The 20706-nt window shown below is 42.2% G+C and overlaps 1 protein-coding gene and 1 non-coding gene across 19 annotated transcripts in view; both read left to right on the forward strand.

Annotated features, from left to right (window-relative positions):
• sm (heterogeneous nuclear ribonucleoprotein L) overlaps positions 1 to 20706 on the forward strand; it is a 114593-nt gene that overhangs the window by 74025 nt on the left and 19862 nt on the right. For 7 of the 18 annotated variants that reach the window (XM_070284670.1, XM_070284675.1, XM_070284672.1 and 4 more), the window contains one exon: positions 3256 to 3327. The exons of 5 other annotated variants lie outside the window; for them this stretch is intronic. In XM_070284670.1, coding sequence (XP_070140771.1) covers positions 3256 to 3327 — 72 coding nt within the window. Of the gene's footprint in view, positions 1 to 429; positions 1382 to 3255; positions 3328 to 20706 lie in introns of those variants that run through there. 6 more of the 18 variants (XM_070284673.1, XM_070284674.1, XM_070284677.1 and 3 more) reach the window with 2 other exon arrangements.
• Positions 2789 to 2860, forward strand: TRNAE-UUC (transfer RNA glutamic acid (anticodon UUC)). The gene has a single exon. It is a non-coding gene; the product is annotated as a tRNA-Glu (tRNA).

Here is a 20706-nt window from a genome sequence, read left to right on the forward strand (position 1 = left end):
ATAACTACAACAACAACAGCTACAACAACAACAGAATGCAACCAAAAAAAAATCTAAATCAAATCAAAATCTAAAATCTTAGCAAGAATGTGCACCAAATTCTTTTGCAAATACCATTCAATTTTATGCAATCTATACAACCAAATCAAGTAAAAAAAAAAATAAATAAAATAGAGACCAGACCAGAACCACGAAAATGCTAAAGTATAGATATATATATATATGTATGTATATGTATTTAAGAAATAACTCTTTGGGCAGGACCAAGCATCACAACAAAAACGAAAACAACTCGCAGAAACAAACTAAAAATTTTGCAAGAATTCTCACTGTCTCTCTCTCACTATCAAAAATCAAAATATCAAAATAAATCACAACCAACACTATCTACTATCTATCTCTATCTCGCTTGTGTTTGTCTGTGTGCAGGAGAGATGCAAATGCAAGGCACTGTTGTTGTTGCACTTGATGATGCAGCCGAGGAGCGAGCGGAAAAGTGGGAAAATACGGCGGAAAATCAAACAAGGAGGCGGCGGCGGCGGCAGCGGCAAATGGAAAAGGATCAACGCAGCACCGCAGCGATAATGGAGCGCAGAAGCTTCAAAGCTCCGAAACCTGCATCACAGATAATACCAGCACTAATACTACTACTAATGCTACTAGTACAACTGCCATTACAACCCCAGCGATTAGTAGTCGTTATAAAGCGAAGTCGTATTTGAACAGATCCTTGAAATATATACATAAATGTCATTTGAGTGCCGCTGACAGACGGCCCAAGTTGCAAAAGTTTTTGAATTTTCATTGCATAAAACTGAAGAGCAAGATCAGAATCAGAATCAAGACCAGATATCATCGGAATCAAAGATATATACATATATATATATATATATATAAATATATATGTGTGTTGCCTATTGTGGTTGTTGCTGTGCCTAAAATGTGTTGACCGAAGACAATCCGACGATATGTAATTCGATAAACCCCCGAAAGAGAGAGGTCCCGAATAAATCGAACCCTAGAGAACTGTTTGTTGGATCTCATGTATAAAATGTATACATATAATTTTTGTTATATTTATCATATATATACCATGAACCACAGCTTTCAATTCCAACTTGAAGTTTATTTAATTTTCAATTTTGTTGACCGGAACATAAACAAAAGAAATAATTAAAAAAAAAAAAACAAACCAAATAAATAAAACAAAAAACCGACCAAGTAAACATTTTTCCATTGGGATCTGTTCAAAGTTATGTCAGCCACAACAGCCTATACCATATATGCTCGTATTATTATCGCTACTGATTTCGGGGTCTGTAGAGAGAGTTGTATTTGTACGCTGGTGGTATTAGTCGGTTGGTAACGGTATCGGTTGTGGTATCGCCATATGCCTATCGATACCATCGCATTTCGTGTAATGTGTAGGCACACAGAAACCCTCCCCGGTTCTCTTCTTTGTGTCTCAGAGGTGGTGTGGAGAGATGAGAGGCGTCGACTACACAGCGACTGTGCCGGAGGTGAGTCAGTTGAAGCACTCTAATCTAACTCTATGTCTAACTACAAACCATTTCATAGCTTGTAAGTGCAACAATCAGAAAACCAAAATAAAAACAAATTCAGTTCCCCAAAGCAATTGTAAAATGTCCAAAGCCTAGCACGACCTATGGAACTCACTTGCAATCTGAAATAATATGACTAAGAACCTGGTTTATGGTTGAGTAAAAACCATCTCTCCTTCCACCATATGTATTTATATTTTAACTATTTAAGCTTAGCTAAGTTTCCATTAATTAGTTAAGATCCTTTTGTGGCAACGAAATGGCTTAGATAGATGGTTCTTTCGGCGCATACAAATCACAGTGATTGCGAACATTATTCTCTCGATTAATTCCCTCTACAGCAACAACATCATCCACTTGATTTGATTTAACTTTGGCCGTAAAATAAACTTCTCCGCTCTGTGGCAATTGCGATGTAAATCATTAGTCCATTTAACCATAAAAAGTCAATAAAACAAACGCAAAATGCTGTACATAAAAATTAATTGCATTGGCTGCCCAAAAAAAAATATAGCGAGGGGCGGCCGAGCGTCGAGAACAAATAAATACAAATAAATTAAACAGGTTCTGAAAAACAACTCGTTGGGCCATTCCATTAGAGGTGTATATGCAATTATTGGGGTCGCTGCGGCTGCTGCTGCTGTTGCTATTGCAGCTTTTTGGTCAGAACGGGCACTAGAAGTTGGCCCTGAAACTTGGCCGGATCGTGTGAACGAGCACAGCAGCCCAGCAAGTTGGCGAAAATTCGCAATAAACACATATTGTATATAGTGTGACTGTTTTGTTGGATTTTTGGCTCCCAGCTCTCCTCTTAATACCCCCGATTATCTTGCGTAGGGGAGAAGCTCCTGCTTGATTTATGGGCCCTGTCGCCTTTTATCTCGACGTATCGTGACGTATGGGCCAGCTCATCGATGTGCATTTCGTCTCGCTAAACCGAGTGTGTGGTTGTCATAAATTAATCCACTTTAAATGTATTATATAAGCTTGTTCGCTTCAGTGTTTTTTTTTTTTCGTGATGGCTTGCTTGACTCTGACCTGCCCCAATACCCGTTGGTTGGCCTTTATTTTTTGCGTTCTACTATATATTATATAAATACTGATTCATTGGCATGCAGGCTATGAATAACCCACCTATAAATATTAGCCTGCATTTATTTATGAACAATTCGAACAGTAAAGAAAACAGTATAGAAATATACAATTGGGATGCCAGCAGCTGTGGCTCCCATATGGTCTAGTGGCTAGGATATCTGGCTTTCACCCAGAAGGCCCGGGTTCGATTCCCGGTATGGGAAAACTTTTTGCACCCATTTTTTTTTGTTGTTCTTCTTTATTTCGTTTCACTTCTGACTTTCCCAGTTGTGTTCGAGGTTAACCGGAAATCAAATACAGAACATCATGAGAGTGTCCGTTTCCTAGTTAGCTTTTAGTGGAAACCAAAAGAAAATTGGCATAAAGAAAATGAAGAGGCAACGCCATAGATACACACACCACAACAACAACAACAACAACAAATGCCTAAACAACCAACCAACCAATCAACAACATCAACAACAACTACAACTACAACAGCAACTCAACAAGAAACCAAGCAACCAAAAGATACAACAAACCAAACAGAAATTCAACAAATTTGTGGATACATTTATCACGCGCAAACTGTTTGCCATTTGCTCTTATCTCATTTCAGTTAAGGAGATTGGAAATGGCCGCTCGCCATTACTGCAGGAGCCACTATACGGTACACGACCTCAGCCCTACAGTGAGTAGAAGGCGCCTATTCATTTGTAGTTTGTTTAGCTGACAAATGTTGTGTCCCCCCTGACTACTCCTACCCCATGAAAGCCCCTTAAAAGAAAAACCACCATCTCTCCTGCTCCCCCCCCCCCCCCCCCCCCCAACCATCATCATCATACCTTCTCATTAATTTTCGTTAAAAAGAAAAAAAGAAACCCCAAACTATGTTGGTTCCTGCGATTGTTGATTGTTGGGTTGTGTTGAAATATTTGCATTATTTATTGTTTTTCGTTTATCTTGTTGGAACGTTAGTCGGGTCCTTAAGTAGCAGCAGCAGGATCTCAGTTTCTTTGCTCAAATTTTCTTGATTTCAAGCGAAAAAGAAGTGAGAAAAATCCAATTAACAGAGAGATACACACATACACCCCACACACCAATACTCCAACACTCCAACAAACACCTTGGCTGGGAAAAGTTTTTCTAATTGCTGGCACTTAAGCTGGTCCCGCACCAAATGCAATCATTACAAATTTTCTCCAGAGCGAGGCTTTGCTTCCTCTTGTTGACATATGCCGTCATGTGCAATTAAATGAAAATCAAGCGACCAAGTGCAGTCTCGGCAGTCCTTCCTCCTAATTAACTCGGGGTTATGAGGAGAGAGAGAGCGTCTTATGGCACACAGTCTCTCGTCGACCCAATTTCCCACAGCCTGAGCCCAAGAATTCTATTAAGACAAATGGGCAAGGAAAACTTTTGAGTTTACGAAAATAATCGAATGCTAGTCTTGTTTGGGCCCTAAAACGTGACTCGATGGGCTCCGAGGGAAAGTCAAGAAGAAAACTGTGTCACCAGAGGGAAAAAGGGAAACGGGTGGCATACAGAGCTGGCTCAATATTATTGTAAGAACATGTGTCTTCATTTCGTTGTCGTCGTTGCCGTTGCTGTTGCCGTTGCCCCGTTGTCGACTTTGTGGCCTGCCAAGACCATCAACACTTCCTGTACGCCACTTCACTTCCCCCTAAATCGATTTGGCTTACAGAGGAGCTCCCTAGTTCGCCCTGTTCGCTCCGCTCGTGTGCGTGTGAAGTGCAAAATTAATTGATTTTTTATAGCATTTCGATTCTGGCATTTCTATTTCAATTGCGAGTATCGAAGTGTGAAAAATTCGACCGAAAGCCAAGTGAAATTCTCGTTTCGATTGGGTTCGTCCTGGCAAAAGTTGTTTTCGCTTGGCAAAATAATGATAAATGTGGCAGATCAAGGGGGAAAGGATTTCGTATACCAGGACCGAGCGAGTACTCTCTCTCTCTCTCTCAATGCGAAACTAATCCCTTAATTAAGGCGCTTCAGCTTGAATAGCAGGCGTTTGGCTTAATTTGAACGGAATGGAATATACTTTGTTGCTTATCGATCGTTCTCGTTTGGAAACTTTTCCCCAGCAGGACGACGACGAGGACGACGCCTCGAGGCCACACCTAGTTACAACTTTTGCATTATCTAAAAGCCGCAAACTATAAACTAAAAACCTCGGCTCGGCTTGGCCTGGCTCGGCCGGCCTCCTTCCTTCTGCTGGTTATCAAAACTTGTTGTAACCTGGCCTGCGGCTGGTTTATAATTTTTGCCAGACAAAAATCTACACAGCCGCCGCCTGATGCCTTGATGTTTTAATTTGTTGTGCGTAAATAACATTTCGAATTGGCTTGCTTTTAGGCCCAAAGTTTTCCCGAAAACCAAACAACCAACAATTGCTCAGCTCTAGCTACTGCTGGAACTTGGCCCGGCCAAGATGATGATGCCCTGCCAAGGGAAAGTATAGGATGTGGGCTGTGTGGGAATGGTGTCCTGTGTCTGGGGACAAACTGATGCAGAAGATTAAGTAAAAATCCGTCTCTAACTGATGCTTGGCTGCTGCTTTTAATTGCATTTTACGCAAAAGTTTAAGTTCTCTCGTCGTTGCCTAGGTTTCAATTAGAGGCTTGGGGGTTGCTTGCTTAGTATCTCTAAGTGCTTATGCCCAACCAACCAACCCCTATGCGAGTGAAGTTTCCTTATGCCAAATACTGCGGGGAGTTGGGCAAAACTTTTTGGCCATCACCACCGGCTCCCTTTGTTGTATTCCTGGGAGTTATTTCCTTGATTTTCGATAGTAAGTGGCATGGACTTTTCCTTTACCGCCCGCCCCTTCTTCCCCACTAAGAGAAAAATATATAAAAACAGAAACTGGGGAAAACTTTGGCAAGCAAATTTTCTTATCCATGCTATTTGTTTGATAATTGGCCATGGCCACGGCATTTGGCATTGTGTACTTGGGGCCGGGCCACCTCGACTTGTTGGGATAAAGTTTTAGTTTGCTTCCAGCTAAAAAGTCGAAATTCAATTGATTCGAAAGGGCGCACACAGTGGGGGGAAAGAGAGAGTTCAAAGTGTAATGGATTCATTGGAAAGTTTTGTTGTTGTTGCTGTGTTCTCTGTTTATTTTTATATTTTTCTTCATTTTTATTTTGTGGATTTTGCACCCCAACATTTCTTCTCGGACTCGGTAGGGGTTGCATGTTTGCTCGTGGTTTTTGGCATGCCGGGGGCCAAATGTATGTGGTTAAGAGCCGAGCTAAATATGTTTCGTGTTGGCAAATATTTTTCCATGATTGGACCATTTGTTGTGCCTTGTTCTATTTGTTGATTCGTTCTTTGCCGAGTTAATTTGCCAGGCAAACGGAATTGAGTTGTCGTTTATTTATCTGTTGAAAGTTCTTGCTGTATTTTTATGTGATATAACCCCACCCTGCCAACTAGCACCTCTTCATTTCCGCGCCGACCTGCCAAATGAGTTTATGCATAGTTGATCACTTCTCTGCCATTCGTCCCCCTGTCAATTTCCCCCTGGATTATGCATGTGTGTGTGTTTGTGTGTGTCTGAGCCGAGTCGCTTTTCCGGCTTTTCTCCTCCCTGGCCTAATCAGAAAATAACAGAACAGAGAACACAGCTCTGGTCTCAGTTGCACTTATGACAACGTCGGGGGCAAGAAGAATTCCGGCATTCAAAGGAGGGAAAAAGGAATTCTTTGGGGCTTTCCGGGCTTCCTTTGGCTGCCTAATAAGCGTCCTCGGGGAAATTATGATGAGCAGAATTCAATTTCGTGTTTAATTTGCAGTGAATCCGTTTCTTTCACTTGCTCGGACTCTGGACTCACTCACTTTGAGTGGTGATTTTGGCAGACAACGGGCGAAGGAGTAATAAAATAAGGCCGTGGAAAATAAAGGAGGCAATTTTTGGGGCAAAACTTTGTTTGTTTGGCTTTGTTTAGGCCGGGGCCAAGTTTTTTATATATATTTTTTTTCCTTGAACAATTTTCGTCAAGTTACTGGCCCCGCGTTCTGTTGTTAATATGCAAATTTGTTGCCGCCGCCGCCTTTGTTTTGGTCCTGCCCCTTATTTCATACAAATAAATTTCTATGTATTATCTTCCTCGGCTGCATTCGCAGCAGCTCTTTGGCCTTTTCTCTACTCGCTTTTTTAACCACAATGAGAGCGCTTTTCATTATTTGCTGTGAGCAAGCAAACATTTTCGCGTTTTCCCTTTTTTTTCTTTTCATTATTTTATTTATATTTTATGCTGCCACTGCTGCTGTTGCTGCTGTTTCGGCTGCATAAATAAGTATTTTTAATTTTACCACAAAGTTTTCATTTCTTCATTTTGTGAAAGCAAATGAAATGCTAAAGTGATTTTTATTAAAAAGTTTACTTTTTAATCTGATGTGCCCGCCCGCCGGGGGTTCCCCTTCTATTTATTTAATTTTTTCTCTGGGCTCTCTCTCTCTTTTGCATAATTTTTTCTGCGGTTGGCATATGGCAGCGAGGTTAATTAAAATTACAATTTTGTGTTGTTTTTTTCTTTTTTTGGTTTGAAGTTAAAGCGCATTGCGGAAGCCAAGCAGCTGACTGTCTGAGTATGCATCAACTGTAAAGTTGCCAAAAGTCGTTACGTTAATTAGCTTTAGGCGCCCCCAAAAAAAACGTGTGCTAAGGAAGAGAAATGATCCTGGGACTGCAATTTCAATTGCAATTCATTATGATTAACATATTTATGGGCTCAGCATGGGGGCCTGCCTGCCTGGGGACATGAATCACGAATCACTCGGCAATCGTTGACACCTCTAAGCCAAGTCCCACAAGCGAACGAGTCCTTTGGGTTGGCTCCTGAATGAAATGCCAACGCTAAAGCCCTCGTTCCCCAAGGAGCGAGCAGGCAGGCAGGCAGGCGGGGAGGCGGGGAGGCTCTCAACTGGGCCGCAAATCCATCCGACGAGGACGACGACGAACGCGTGCCAGCAAAAACAAAATGGCCAACATCCCGACCGGAAGTTGTGCGTTGCCGCGAGCGGTTGGCTGGAACAACTGTAAATGGGAGCGTGACTACAGCAGCTTGGTCTGCCATTGCGCGGCTCTTTTACCGCTGTTTCCGGTGCGCTCCAGGAAGTGTTTTTAATTTTAATGCAAGCACTGTTCTGACTACTTTTAGTGGATAGTCTTAAAGGAAAAAAAACGTAGAATTTTATACGATGTAACCGAGAGAAAATATTTCTTGAAATGCACTTAATTCATCAGACTTTCCATGAAATATTAAAACATTCATTAAAAATGTATCTCAAAAATGTTTCAGAAGTAGAAATAGTTTCTTATTTGAATTCAAGTTCTCTTCTGACTTCATTAAACAGAGAGTCTGTCAGGGAAAGTTTAGAAATATAACTTCTAACAAAAGGTTTTAGTAGAAACTAGGGATAACAGAAAATATAGTTTTATCAATACTTTATTGACATCGCTAAATCAATATTTAAACAGCCTATTCTCAGTTTTGAACACATTAAAGGTCTTAAGCTTCATTTAAGCTTTAATTATCCTTTTCTCAGTGCACTCCAGTCCAGCCTAATACTTGAAAAGATACTTTGGAACTTTTCTGCCTTTTGAGAACTAGAAGTATTCCTGATTCGCGTCTGCCAGCTGATGGCATCATCAATTCCGCCCACAATGCCAGTTCGAGCTTTTTATCAAAAATTCAGCAACATGCAATGCAATTCCCAAGTTTGAATTGTGTGTCATATATTTCGTATATATGTTTGTACTTTCCTGCCAGCTTGTCCTGCTGCCGTTGTTCCTTGGTGTTGCTTCAGCTGCCATGGGAAAACTTTTATGAGAAATTGAACGTCAGAATTTGCCACTCCTCCCTCCCCTCCGAATAGTCCCGCAGTTGTGTTTTGCATTATTGCCATGCCATAACAGCCTGCGGCAACGGCATTGCATTTGAAAGTTATCAGGAAAAAAGCGAAGGAGCAGTAGGAGCAGAAGCAGCAGAAAAAACTAGGTGAGGAAACCATTGCCATTCCCAATCCCTATTTGCCCAAGATGGGCAGCAGCATCTGCTGCTACTGCTGCTGCAGGCGCAATTGTGACGGAAAGTTACTTACTTGAGCTCGATTTCAGTTTGCCGAGTGTTTTTCAATTGTTATGCTATATGTAATGCCGGGTCCTCCTACTCCCAACTCTCCTCCCCACTCGTATCTGCCATCAACACATCATCTCACTCGTGTACCTTTTTTTTTTTTGGTGGTGCTCTCAGCTGCTGGCGGGGGGTGTGTTTTATTGCAAAATATTGGCAACAGTCTGCCACAAATTGAGGAAGCCAAACACATTTACCCCCTCGGCCCTGCCATCTTGGTGTGCCATTGTTGTCGGAGGAGCTCCCTGTCACATCACAACAGTGTCTTTCTGGGGGCCAGACCCAGACTGCCTGTAATTGAAACATTTCTGGCCAGATAATAATTTTGCTTTATTATTTTCTGCTCGCTCGGCTTCCATTGAGTGTGCGAGTGGCTTTTGTTGATGCCGCTGCTGCTGCTGCTGCTGCACTCTGCCTCCTCTGTTTGTGTGTGTGTGTGTGTGTCTCTCTCCCCGGGCTCCGATAATTGGCGAATTTTGGCACTTGCAGCCGAAAGCCCTCTCAATCTCGATCCAAATCTGAATCTGACAAGCCATTGGCCATTTTTGGTAGCCCCAACAGCCGACATTTTCCGATTGTTTAACTGTTGTCATCCCATCGAAGGGTGGTTGGAAAATATTGCCAGCAATTTGGCCATCATCGTTGGCATCTCGTCGTCGTCGTCATCGTCATCGTCATCGTCATTGTGCGTAATTGAGTGTAGCTTTCGGTGCTGCCTCCTCGAAATGTTGATTGCACTGGAGGGCAGGACAATAAGAGGCGAATTCATCATACGGCCGGATGAGTGGAAAGGCATCTAAGTGGGCGGATGCCATTTAGTAGATTGAATGGTGACTTTAAGGGCATATTTTCTCATGCAAAAATATTGAAATATAGAACTAGGCAGGGTGTTTTAAGAGGTTTTTACACTAAATATATTTTTAACTAAACTAATTTAAACAGAATAAAAAAACCTATTAATACCTCGAGACAGAGCAAACTTCTTTGTAATTTATAATAATTAACTTCACCTTTTATGGCAAGGCCCACACTGCGTATGAGTAATATTTTCTGAACATATCTGACAGGCAAATTAATCCATCCAAGTCAACATGTTCAAATTTCCAACCCATTACCATGAGCTGAGGAGAACGAGAGGAACCCTTTAGCGAGGCGGGCCAAAAGTTCCAATATCACATGTCAAGGGTCTTTTGGGTCGTGAGTTTGCGGGCTCCTTGGACCTTGGGCCCTGGGCCATGTTGCCGTTGTCAGTGCTCAAACATGCATGCAATGTAAATTGGCGGGGAAGAAGGCATCTCTCTCCTGCAGCCTGCAGCCAGAGAAGCTAGAGAAGCCTGAGAAGCCTGGGGAACCCTGAAGGCACTCGGTCACCGACACACGCAGATTGCTCGCATGGAAACAATAGACTGACAGAGACATTGTGCAACTGTCATCGGCGGTTGTCGTCCAACTAAGCATTTAATTTTAGCGCAGCCAGCGACAATTTTAGTGGTCGGAAAAGTCGGAAAAGCAGGGGGGGGGGTGCAGAGCCCTGCGGCCACTTTGTTGCTGCAGTTGCGCAATATGCAAACGGCTGTTAACTGTTGACGTTGGGAAATTGTAACTGTAACAAAAGACAAGGCAACTTGTCCCAAACACAATGAATGCGAACCGCGAATGCAATGGCGAATGGCGAATGGCAAACGTCGCTGATGGCCGGGAAATTGAATTAGCAGAATGTCTGGCGGAAAAGCTTGCCAGGGGGACGGGACGGGGGTGGAAGATTGAAACTGACTCGACGGATGCCGCGAGAAAAAACATCTTGAGAGGTCGGTCGGCCGCCTGAATTATGCACTGCTCAAGTTAATTGCACTGCAGAGTAGAAAATATCCACCCAGCCACCTCTCTTGGCTAACATCTGACACGCAAAAAAAAAAGAAACTTATTCAATTAAACTTTTGCCAGGCATGTAATGGAAAAGTGTGTGTGTGTTTGTAGGACAACCTTGGGTGCCAGCCACCTCAAAACCCACCGACTGTGGGCCGAAATGAATTCCGTTTTAAATGAAATTTCGTTAGAATATAATATTTGCCGGGCTTCATTTGCTCGGGGCGTGGCACATGTGTGACATGCGTTGAAGTTTTTCATTTGATCGTCCTGCTGCTGCAGCAGCTGCACATGCAAATTAGAGCGTTATTATATGGCCCGGCAATCTGGAAACTCTCGGAGCTAAGAGGCTCTGATGAATGGGAATTGTGCGGAACGCAGAGCGCCAAGCGTTGAACCCTCCAGCGAGCTTTTGACTTTTTGGCCAGCAGCGCAGTTCACGACAAAATCTCTCTTTCTCTCTTTGGGGACGTTGTTTCAACACAACTATTTCCCAGGGAAGCCGGCTCTGATTTATGCATGTCCTGCTGCCACATGAGTCCTGTCCCCCTCCCTGCACCCATCCACATTGTTTGATTAATTTCATAAGCTTTTGCCATGGGTCGCAAAAAAAAGGACAACAAGTCAACTGGCAAAATACACACAGATGTCGGGTTGTGTGTTTTAATTGCTGCCCCGGAAATCTGTGGCAGCTTAAAGAGCTTGCAAAACTTGTCGAAACCATCAAATATTCTTTTTTAGGTGAATATGCGTTGATGAACTAAGGAAGTTTCCTTGATTTTAAAATAAATTATATACATATACCATTCTATTTCTGGCACACATAATCCCCTTCTCCATTGTTTGGCTTAAATCGTTCCCTGAATTAACATGGTCGTTGATTTGTCATTGTGCTTTTGGCCAAGCCAAGCTGACCGAAAAACTAATCTGTAAACGTTGACAGCTCTGCCACCGCCCAAGCCTTTGCAATAATAATCCCCAACTGGATGCCCCTGTATATCCTGGGAGATGGATATGCAACAGTTTCATCCTTGCTTGGCTTGGCTTTTGTGCAATTTCTTGTAAATTTAATTTCCTGCCTCACATTTCTGCTCATTTGGCTGGCAATCTGTGAGCCATTGGCATTGACTCTCGCTCGGATTTGCATTTGGCAGGCGAAGAATAACGAAGAAGATGAGTATGATGACTGCTCATCAGCTATGCAGAATTCATTTCCTCATTCGTTCAATTACGCAGAGCAGAGGCGAGGCATGGGCACGACTGCAATAATTTTGTAAACTGAAATACTTGGCAGGTGTCACAGCAAGATTTAACCAATTTTAAAACTTAATTAGTTTTTTTTGGTCTTAGAGTTCAGTTACAACTTTATCAATTGAATACCAAGCATTTTCCATTGTGTCATTCTGCGGTCTTTGTCAATTAAAGCTAGACAAGTATATTGTTATTAAACAAAAAATTCTAAATTCAAGCTGTTGAGAAATCAATTTTGAGGAAAATTGTAAAGCTTGCACACCAATGAAACCAAAACAAATATCAAATATTTGCTAAATTACTCAGCACAACAAAACAAAAAACCCCCCAGAAAGCCAAAAAGTTATGTGCAAAAATGTTTTTGCCTGCCAATGAGACGTAAACTTTTATGGGTCGGTCCTAGCACTCTCCTGAGAGCAACCCCCTAGCCCATTATTTTCAACCTGCACTCTCACGTCAAGGCAAACTAATTGATTTTAAAATAAATAATGACTAATCACCACCTGCAAAGGCGGCGGGCGGACGAAAGGGAAATGTGTGCCAGCTCAGGCTTTTCTCCCACTACAGTTTTATGCACTGAAACAAATTTAATAGAACAAAGTGCACTAGAAAAATAGGAAAATAAAAGTATTAAGATACTTTATAGGTTCTATATTATCGATGTTCCATATTATATTATTCCATCAATATTTTCTTAGTAAACGAATTTGCTAAAACATTACTTTTACTTTTTGTAACCAGGCAGAGACATTTTCTTTTTAAGTGTAGTTAAAAACTTCGTGGGATCCGCCGGCTTGCCTCCTCATCAACATCGCTTTCTGGGTCGATTCCGGTGGCTGTGTAGACACGGGTTAACCCGTCCAGAGGGATCCCTTCCGCCGCTTGATTAATTGAAATTTCACTCACTGTCAAGGTATAGTGTAAGTGTAAGTGTGTTGCGCCTGTGTGTGTGTGTGTTTTGCACCCGGTCACGTCTGTGGGCGGCTAAAGGTGGGGGCGTGGTGTTTTACCCTACAAGTTGTCTCCACTACGATATTTGCCCTTCGGTAAGGCAGCGTTTCCAAATTAATTGAGTGCGCTAATTTTGGCAAAAAGGTTTTTTAATTGATGGCCCGAGTTTGGGAATTGTTGGCAAAACTTGTTTACTCCGAAAGTAGTTTGCTTCAAGGTAAATTTCAAGTGAATTTCATAGCCAGAGTGGCAAAGAGAAGAGTTGTATTTGATTACAACTAAACAAGGTTCAAATTTCAATTAACCCTTGGACAATGTCTGAATTGAGTTGCTCTAATTGCCAATGTAACAAATTTTGCCAGAAGCCAAATTAGTTGGTTAAAGTCAAAGTATAATTACGGAATAAGCCTGTAATTCAACCTTCTGGCTGTTCGTGTAATCTTTAAGAGGTGGTACTTCACATTGATTACACTTTAATCAGATTTTAATAGTTTCATTGATAACGATCATAATCATAAATTTGCCGTTTTGCAATCGGTAAATTGAGTTGCGAGGAAACTGAGAAGCAGCTGAATAATGAACCTTTATCTGCCGAATCTTGTTCACCTGTGCTCTCGAATTTTCCTTTTGAAATCGTTTTCCCTGCGTTCATTTGGTATTTTCGCGCTCGTTCATTACAATTTGGCCACGCGCAATTTGCATTCGATATGAGGAGGAGGGGTCTATATGTAGGCTATAACCTATTCTTCTTCATTATGGCCTTTCAGCATTTCGGGCTGTGAACTAACATGATTTTGAAAATGTTTTTAGCAGCGATGCGTGCGGCTTTATGTGGCTTTTGCTGGTGTTGATGCGATAATTGTGTTGCAAGTGGCATTTGATCCAATGAAAGCACCAAATGGCATCAGCATAAATGCAGTTTTGGGGTGTTTAGCAGGGAACATTTTAGGCCAGTGAACGTTGAAGCTTTTACATTAAAGTTGAGGCAATTAATGTTGGATTTTAGGAGGAATATTGTTCAAAGATTAAGCACTCATAACTATATTTACTATAATACAATATAAACTTACATTGATTGCTTTCAAAGAGCATTCAAGTATTTAAATTAAAAAATTGGCAAACTGGGAATTCAATCGATAGGTAAAGCCATAGTCCCTGCTAAATGGAGAAGGATAACACACACTTTTTCTCAACTAAAAATAGACATGGCTGTGCCCTGCCTTGGAATATTCCTTGGCAAAGTAATGACCCAAAAATCTAAATTCCTCGTACTACATTTACCGCTGGCTGCATGCAGGCTCACAGAGATATGCCAGCCAGCTCTCACCCTCCACAGCACTCGTACGTATTTGTGCATACATTTGCCCTAATGCTATCCCCGAGGGTTTTCCTTCCCTGCTTTTCCCCCATATTCCGCACATCCTTCGCTGGCTGTGTGCCAGGACAAAGTGCTGCTCCAGCAGTGAGAGAGAGAGGAGAAGGATGTGCCACCACGTATACGCACAGGCAGCAACAGTCTGCCTGTTTGCTCTTCGCCAATATTCAAAAACTGATTTTCATATGTCTTTTAAGTTTATTTGCGAGCGGGGCAGATTGTGGGTAGACACCACACTCCGTGCCCGGCCATACCCTGTATCTGTATCTGTTTTGGCATCGCCTCCTTGTGGCTCTTATCGTATCCGGCACACGCATAAAAGTTGGCCGAGAGTGCTTGCAAAATTTCTTTCCTCGCTCGCTCGCTCGCCCTCTCTTTTTAACTTTTTTATTGGGCCCGAATTTAATTCGAAGAGGAAACACACGCTCCTGTGCAAGTTTTTTGAAAAGCGATTTCAAATGCAAATTTTATTGGAACAAGAGGGAGTCGTCGTCGTCCTGGTCCTGTGTGAAAAGATGGAGATTAAAATCAATTCAATTTGCTGTGAGCCAAGTAAAAGTGGTAATAATTTTTGTTCTTTGTTTTCCCAGCACACATATACACAGTTTTTCTTTTACTTAGCATAATGAGATTTTGAGCGAGTGAACGTTTATTTCGAGGGAATTTACAATGGGCTTAGAGCCTCCTCCAGCCTAGAGGAAACTTTTTCGTTTAGCTATGTAAGTAGCTAAATGAAATTGGCAACAGAAAGGGAATTCGGAGGCCCAGTCTGCTGGCTATTAATTGACCCATTTCTTAGCCAGCTACGGTTACATGCCAGGCACACTGTTGGCTGTCAATATATCACACGTTATGCACCATTAAGTGCTCGCTTAATAGGCGGCCATTTATCAATCGCTCCCGCCGTTGCTGTTGCGGCTGCCAAATGTTAAGGAATCGCGAGCCAGGATGAGCTGCGTTTGGCAGGGGAAAATCATGAATAAAGCGCGGCGGCGTCAGATGCCATCGCGTTTGTCATAATAAAAGTTACTTAAAAATTGCACGGAAATATCTGCGCGGGCATAAATCAATGTCTTGCCAGGTACAACATGGCGTATGCGTGATTTATGCGTTGCCCGAGGACAGTGGTTTTTAGTTGTTGTTTTTTTTTGTTTCTCTCTTCCTTTTTTTTCAGAATTTTACAGCATATGCTGTTGACTGTTGCTGTTGGTCAATGACGGCCGTAATGAGCCTGCGGAGGACACCGGGGCGTATGCGCAATTAAACAAACGCTGCGGAGATTGCGCATACGCCGCGTGGCCATTATAATTAGCAGTGCGTAAATAAGGGCCGAGAGTTTCCTAGTGGGAATTAGCTGTGAGTTAATGCTACGCTCGTAAATTAACAAACTTGCTTCTCTAATAAACAGGACTTGGAGTTTTGTGTATTTTTGCTCTTGCATATCCTGTGTATCTTTTGCGCCTGTTTGCTTAGGCAATGTTGTGCTATCTGGTAGCAGGTGGCCCAGTGCCGTTGCAGTGGCATTTGCATTTCCCCACAGACTGGCTGAATTTATTGCTCTGGCTTCGACTGCCTCGGGGCAATCAAATAGCAAAATGGCTGCTGTGCTGCGCTTTGACATTTAATTGCAACGTTCGCGGCATGTTTATGAAATATTTTTGTGACACGACGGCTTGTCCTTGTCCCTCTGTGTGTGTGTGTGTGTGCCTCATGTGCTACCAATTTTAATAAACGCCAGACCCCGTCGACTGTTGTTCGATCCGAGGCTTGTGGCTCCCAATGGGCTACGAGGAATCCAGCCGCAGAATTGCACTTTTTAATTTGCTGAGTGCGCATGGCAAGAATAAAACGAGTTTCGGAGGGTTACTTATATTGAATCGGAAAAGTTGGGGAAGCTAGATAGAATTTGTATAGCCTAATCCCTAAATTAACACAAATTTATTTAATAAATGTTCCCTAGATTTTTTAAAAATTTTATTTAGAATGTTTTTATATAACTACAGTCTCTAGTCAATTCCAAACCTCATCCCATACATTTCCAGGACCCTCTTTTTTGATGGAAAATTCACAAAACTAATGTTTGATATTGGCATAATATCTCTGGTCGCCGGCATTGACCTTGCAAAGCTGTCTGAATTCGGAAATTCATTAACAAAGATCTCAAGGCAAACAAATAGAGCAGAGGCACGCGAGAATCTCAATGTGAAATAAAAGCGATTAATGAAAACAGATTCCGCTCGCCTCTACCTCATAAATGAGACTCGCGGAAAATCAAATTTCCACTCAGCTCTCGTGGAGTGTGGGAAAAGTGTGTTTACAATTCGCATGTGCATATATATCGTTCGATTGTTGATAGTTTTCAATGAATTCGTTTCGATACTCTGTGTAAGAAAATAAAATCTTGGAATTATGCAGGGAATGGCAGAGGAGAGGAATGTCCCTCTGGACTTTTTGTTTATTTTCCGAATTTTTTTTGTTTACTTTGAGGCGGCTGGCAAATATTCGGGCACTTAGCTCTGCGTGATCTATGCTTGCATCAGCTATTTGCAATACCATTTGAATTTGGATTTCGAATACATGTACAACGCACAGCAATCTTTTTTGTGTCCGTTTTTGAATTCTGTCGCGTAAATCCCAGAGAATATAAATACATATATGTATATTCGGAAGCATTTTTCACATTTTGGCCTGTGCTCAGCAATTAATGCATTAATTTCAACTGACAGACAGATGACGGCCGAGATATTTATGTGCGGATTTATGTTCGCGGCTTATTAGATTAAGCACGTACATTTATTTGCAGATTTGTTCTGTTGAAATCGTTGAATATATTATACAAATTTAAGAAATTTCGTACCTCTTTCGGTGCAGTGCCAGTTCTTGTTTAGAATATCTTTTCCCCTGGTTGCCCAAGGAGTTTCGTTTCTGTTCTGTAAATTCAATTTCCATCTCTCAAGCTCAAGCACTCCACTTGTGTCCGCAATATTCCATTTCCCATCTCGCCAATTTCGTTTCGCCGCATTATTTACTTCCTTTTGCGCCACATCCTTCCGCTTCCAGCGTCGTCGTCGTCGCAATTGCTCCAGTTTTTATGGCAACAAGAGCAGCGTTTATGGCCAAGAGCGATCGAAAAAACGTCGATGATGGTGGTCAGCCGATGTTGGAGGGAAACTTTCGCCGCAACAATGTTTCACCACTTACGCATATTTCTATTGCGCTGCTGAAAATACTCGTTGAAATAGAAAACAAACAAATAAACGTCGCAGTGCATCGAGTCCCTGGACGGGTTTTGCTTATGTAACTGCCGTGATTACGACGATGGCCAACGATGGCCACCGATGGCCAACGGCCAATGGCCAATGGCTCCTCCTGATGAGCTTGGTTCAATGGCTCCATGGCAACGCACATTCCGAAAGTGATTTTGATTTCGATTTCGTTCGATTTCGTTCGATTTGCTTGCATCAGAGGCGAAACAGCAACAGATACTGCCACAACCGACATCGGCGAAACGAGTTCAATTGGCGAAAACCACTTTGGGCCGCCCGTTTTCTGCTGCTGCTATATTTCCTGGCCATGGACAATCCACTCTACCATTTCTACTCTAGCGGCGCTATGGGAAAAAACTAGATTTTCCACCTAAGCGAGGCCAGGGCAAGCGGAAAACGCATTCCCAACCAAAGCGTGAGTTTCCCAGAGCTGTCTTCGTCCATGTCGTCGTCGTCGCATGTTGCTCTAATTGCATGACAAACTCTCGGCCAACTTTCACACACTTTTGGCGTTATCTCCGGAGGTAAAACTGCAGCTTTGGCTTAAAACTGCTTGGCCTGGCCATAAATGTCACATATCAAAAGGAAAAGTGAAATTTTCGTTGTTACGGCTAAAATGCAGGCTGCGGAAGTTGTTAAACTGATGCGATCACACCATGGGTATTTTCCTTAATTTAATAGTTTAGAATTTCTCTAAACTTTTAGTAACCCTTAGAGGATATTATTAGTATGTATTTGAAAATACCCTTAAGCCTACTTAATTTAAAGCGGAAGAATTTAGAAATGTGGGAAATGTTAGGAAGGAACTCTTCCCCTAACATATTTTGACAACTTCCGACTGCCTTTTGGTTTAGATTTCAGTAATTACTAGATGTTTCGAGCATATTTAAAACAAACCAGAGACAGACACAGACCGAAATTCCTCAAGACATATTTTAATGTAATTAAATTTAAACGTCTGCATCCCGTTAATGTGCCAGAATAACAATAGAGAAAAGGAATGAAGGCGGAGCATGCCGCAGACAGGCAAATCTAATAAGCATAATGAATGAACCGCAGAACGGAGCAGCTGAGTGGCTGTTTTCGCTCAGCGTGTTGAACTTGTGCTGTCACCTGTGAAGGCAATGATGAGCAGCCCCTGGCTTCCATTTCCCTAGATATATATTTTTTTTTCTAGCTCCCACTGGGGGTTGTGACCATGGCCGCTGGCATGTGGCATGTGGCAAATGTCTTGCAATCCACACCCCAGACACTGAGAACCTGCTCTGTTCTGTTCTGCTGTCGTTTGCTGTTTTGTTTAATTAATTTCTATATTAGATACACTTCATTAAAAATGCCTAGGATAGAATATACGAGTATGTGTGTGTGCGTTTTTGTTCTATTGTTGTGGGTTATTTTTGGCAATCGAAAGGAATTTGGTGATTGAGCAGGGCAAATGTGGCTCGAATGAGATCTGTGCCAGAGATATACATATACTCGTACAGATTTGCAGGCCTAATGGCTTGTAAGAGATCTACGGTGTGCATAATTCACTAAATGTGTCCGGAAACCAAAAACACCTCCAAGTCAAAGCCCATTCCCATTGCACCTGTCCAGATGATGTCAACCACTCCATCATCTAGCCATCCTCCTCCAGTCATCCAGTTCTGGCTGTGTCGGAGCAATTAACGCACTCTGAGCCCAGCTGAGCCTGAGCTGAGCCCAGGGCCAAGAGGCGTTGTTGAATTGGGTCAAGAGGGGCTAAGCAAAGTGCCGCTCTGAAGTTCGGGGGATATGCATTTAGTCGTCGCCGGCATAATGAAATGCATTTCAGCCCTCATTAGGCATGCCATTTCATGAAGCTGCACCTCCTGAGCGGATTTCAGCCCTCGAGTGGGTGAGTGAGAGTGCCATTCAAGAGCAGCAAGGGAGGGGCTTTAATTGGCCCAAAAAGGTGGCAATAATTGAGTCAATCGAAGTGGGAAACCAAGCGAAACCCAATAGTTTTCCAGATAGCAATCTTAGAAATGCTATTGTTAGAGCTTTAAAAGCTAAGTGAATCCAGCTAAAAACTCTTCCAACTCTTCCTTCCTCATTTATGAAGTAATTTAAATAACTAAGCCTCAAGTTTATTGAAGTTTTTATGATAAATTTAATACTGCATAACTGCTAATGTCTATGCAAATACACCGTTTCTGCTAAAACTAAAAAATGATTTAAGAAGCCACCTTCCTTATTCACTTTTCCATGTTTTCCCCACTTTGTTTTTGCATACAATTAAAGGGTTTTTGTGCCGGCAATGTTACTACCACTTAATGCAACTTTGATGTTTTTCTGGCCACGCACCAAAGTAGAAGTTTTCACCTGCTGCTGTGGATTTTTCGGCAGCAGCAGTAGCACCACCAACGAAGTAAATAAAAACTTGTGCGGTTAAAGTTTTTCAGCCTTTTGTTTTTTGGGCTTGCAGTAACTGCAGGAACCCGCCACCATCTACAGAACCCCGCAAAATGGACTTCTCATTCGTGTGGCATTTTTTGGCACTTGCCACAATGGCCACGTTCCGCTCTCACACTCGCAGACACTGGCGCATTCCGTGGGCTCTTTGCTCCTCGCTTCTCGCTCCTCGATCTCGGAATTCTCGGAGACCACTCTTCCATATCATGGCTGTCCTGGGGGGGGCGTGGCTGCCACGGCTTTTTGGCACCGACAACTTTGCTTTGTCATGTGTGATATATTTCTTTCTCGCCCGGCAACTGTGCTGCGGTGGCAAAGTATCTTTTGTTTAAGAACCGCCAGTGCGGCACTCGTCAAGGAAACTCGATTTTCTCATATTTGATTTCATCAACCTAATCATTTTTACCCATGAAAGCGAAGCCTTTATTGTAGAAAATACATATATTTTGGAAAGAATATTACTAACAACCATCTAAAAGGTTCATAAATTCAAGCAAACAAGCCAGCGTGTATTAAATTTATTTTATCTTAGTAAGAAATGTTTTGTACTGAAAAAAAGGGTAGATAAACCGCTAAAAGTCGTTATATACTACTGTTAAACTATATTTAAATGAAAAGTTGCCACTTGGTTGGGTTAAAGTAACTAAAAGTGTGAGTTGCCACCTATGTGACAACTGTCTTTCGAAATTGATTGCAATTGTCAAAAACTGTCAAACAGTATTGCCCTTTCAAACCGATAATTAGTTTAAAGAAACCCTGTCACGAAC

The sequence above is a fragment of the Drosophila kikkawai genome, chromosome 2R (assembly GCF_030179895.1).
Source record: "Drosophila kikkawai strain 14028-0561.14 chromosome 2R, DkikHiC1v2, whole genome shotgun sequence".
Lineage (NCBI taxonomy): Eukaryota > Metazoa > Arthropoda > Insecta > Diptera > Drosophilidae > Drosophila > Drosophila kikkawai.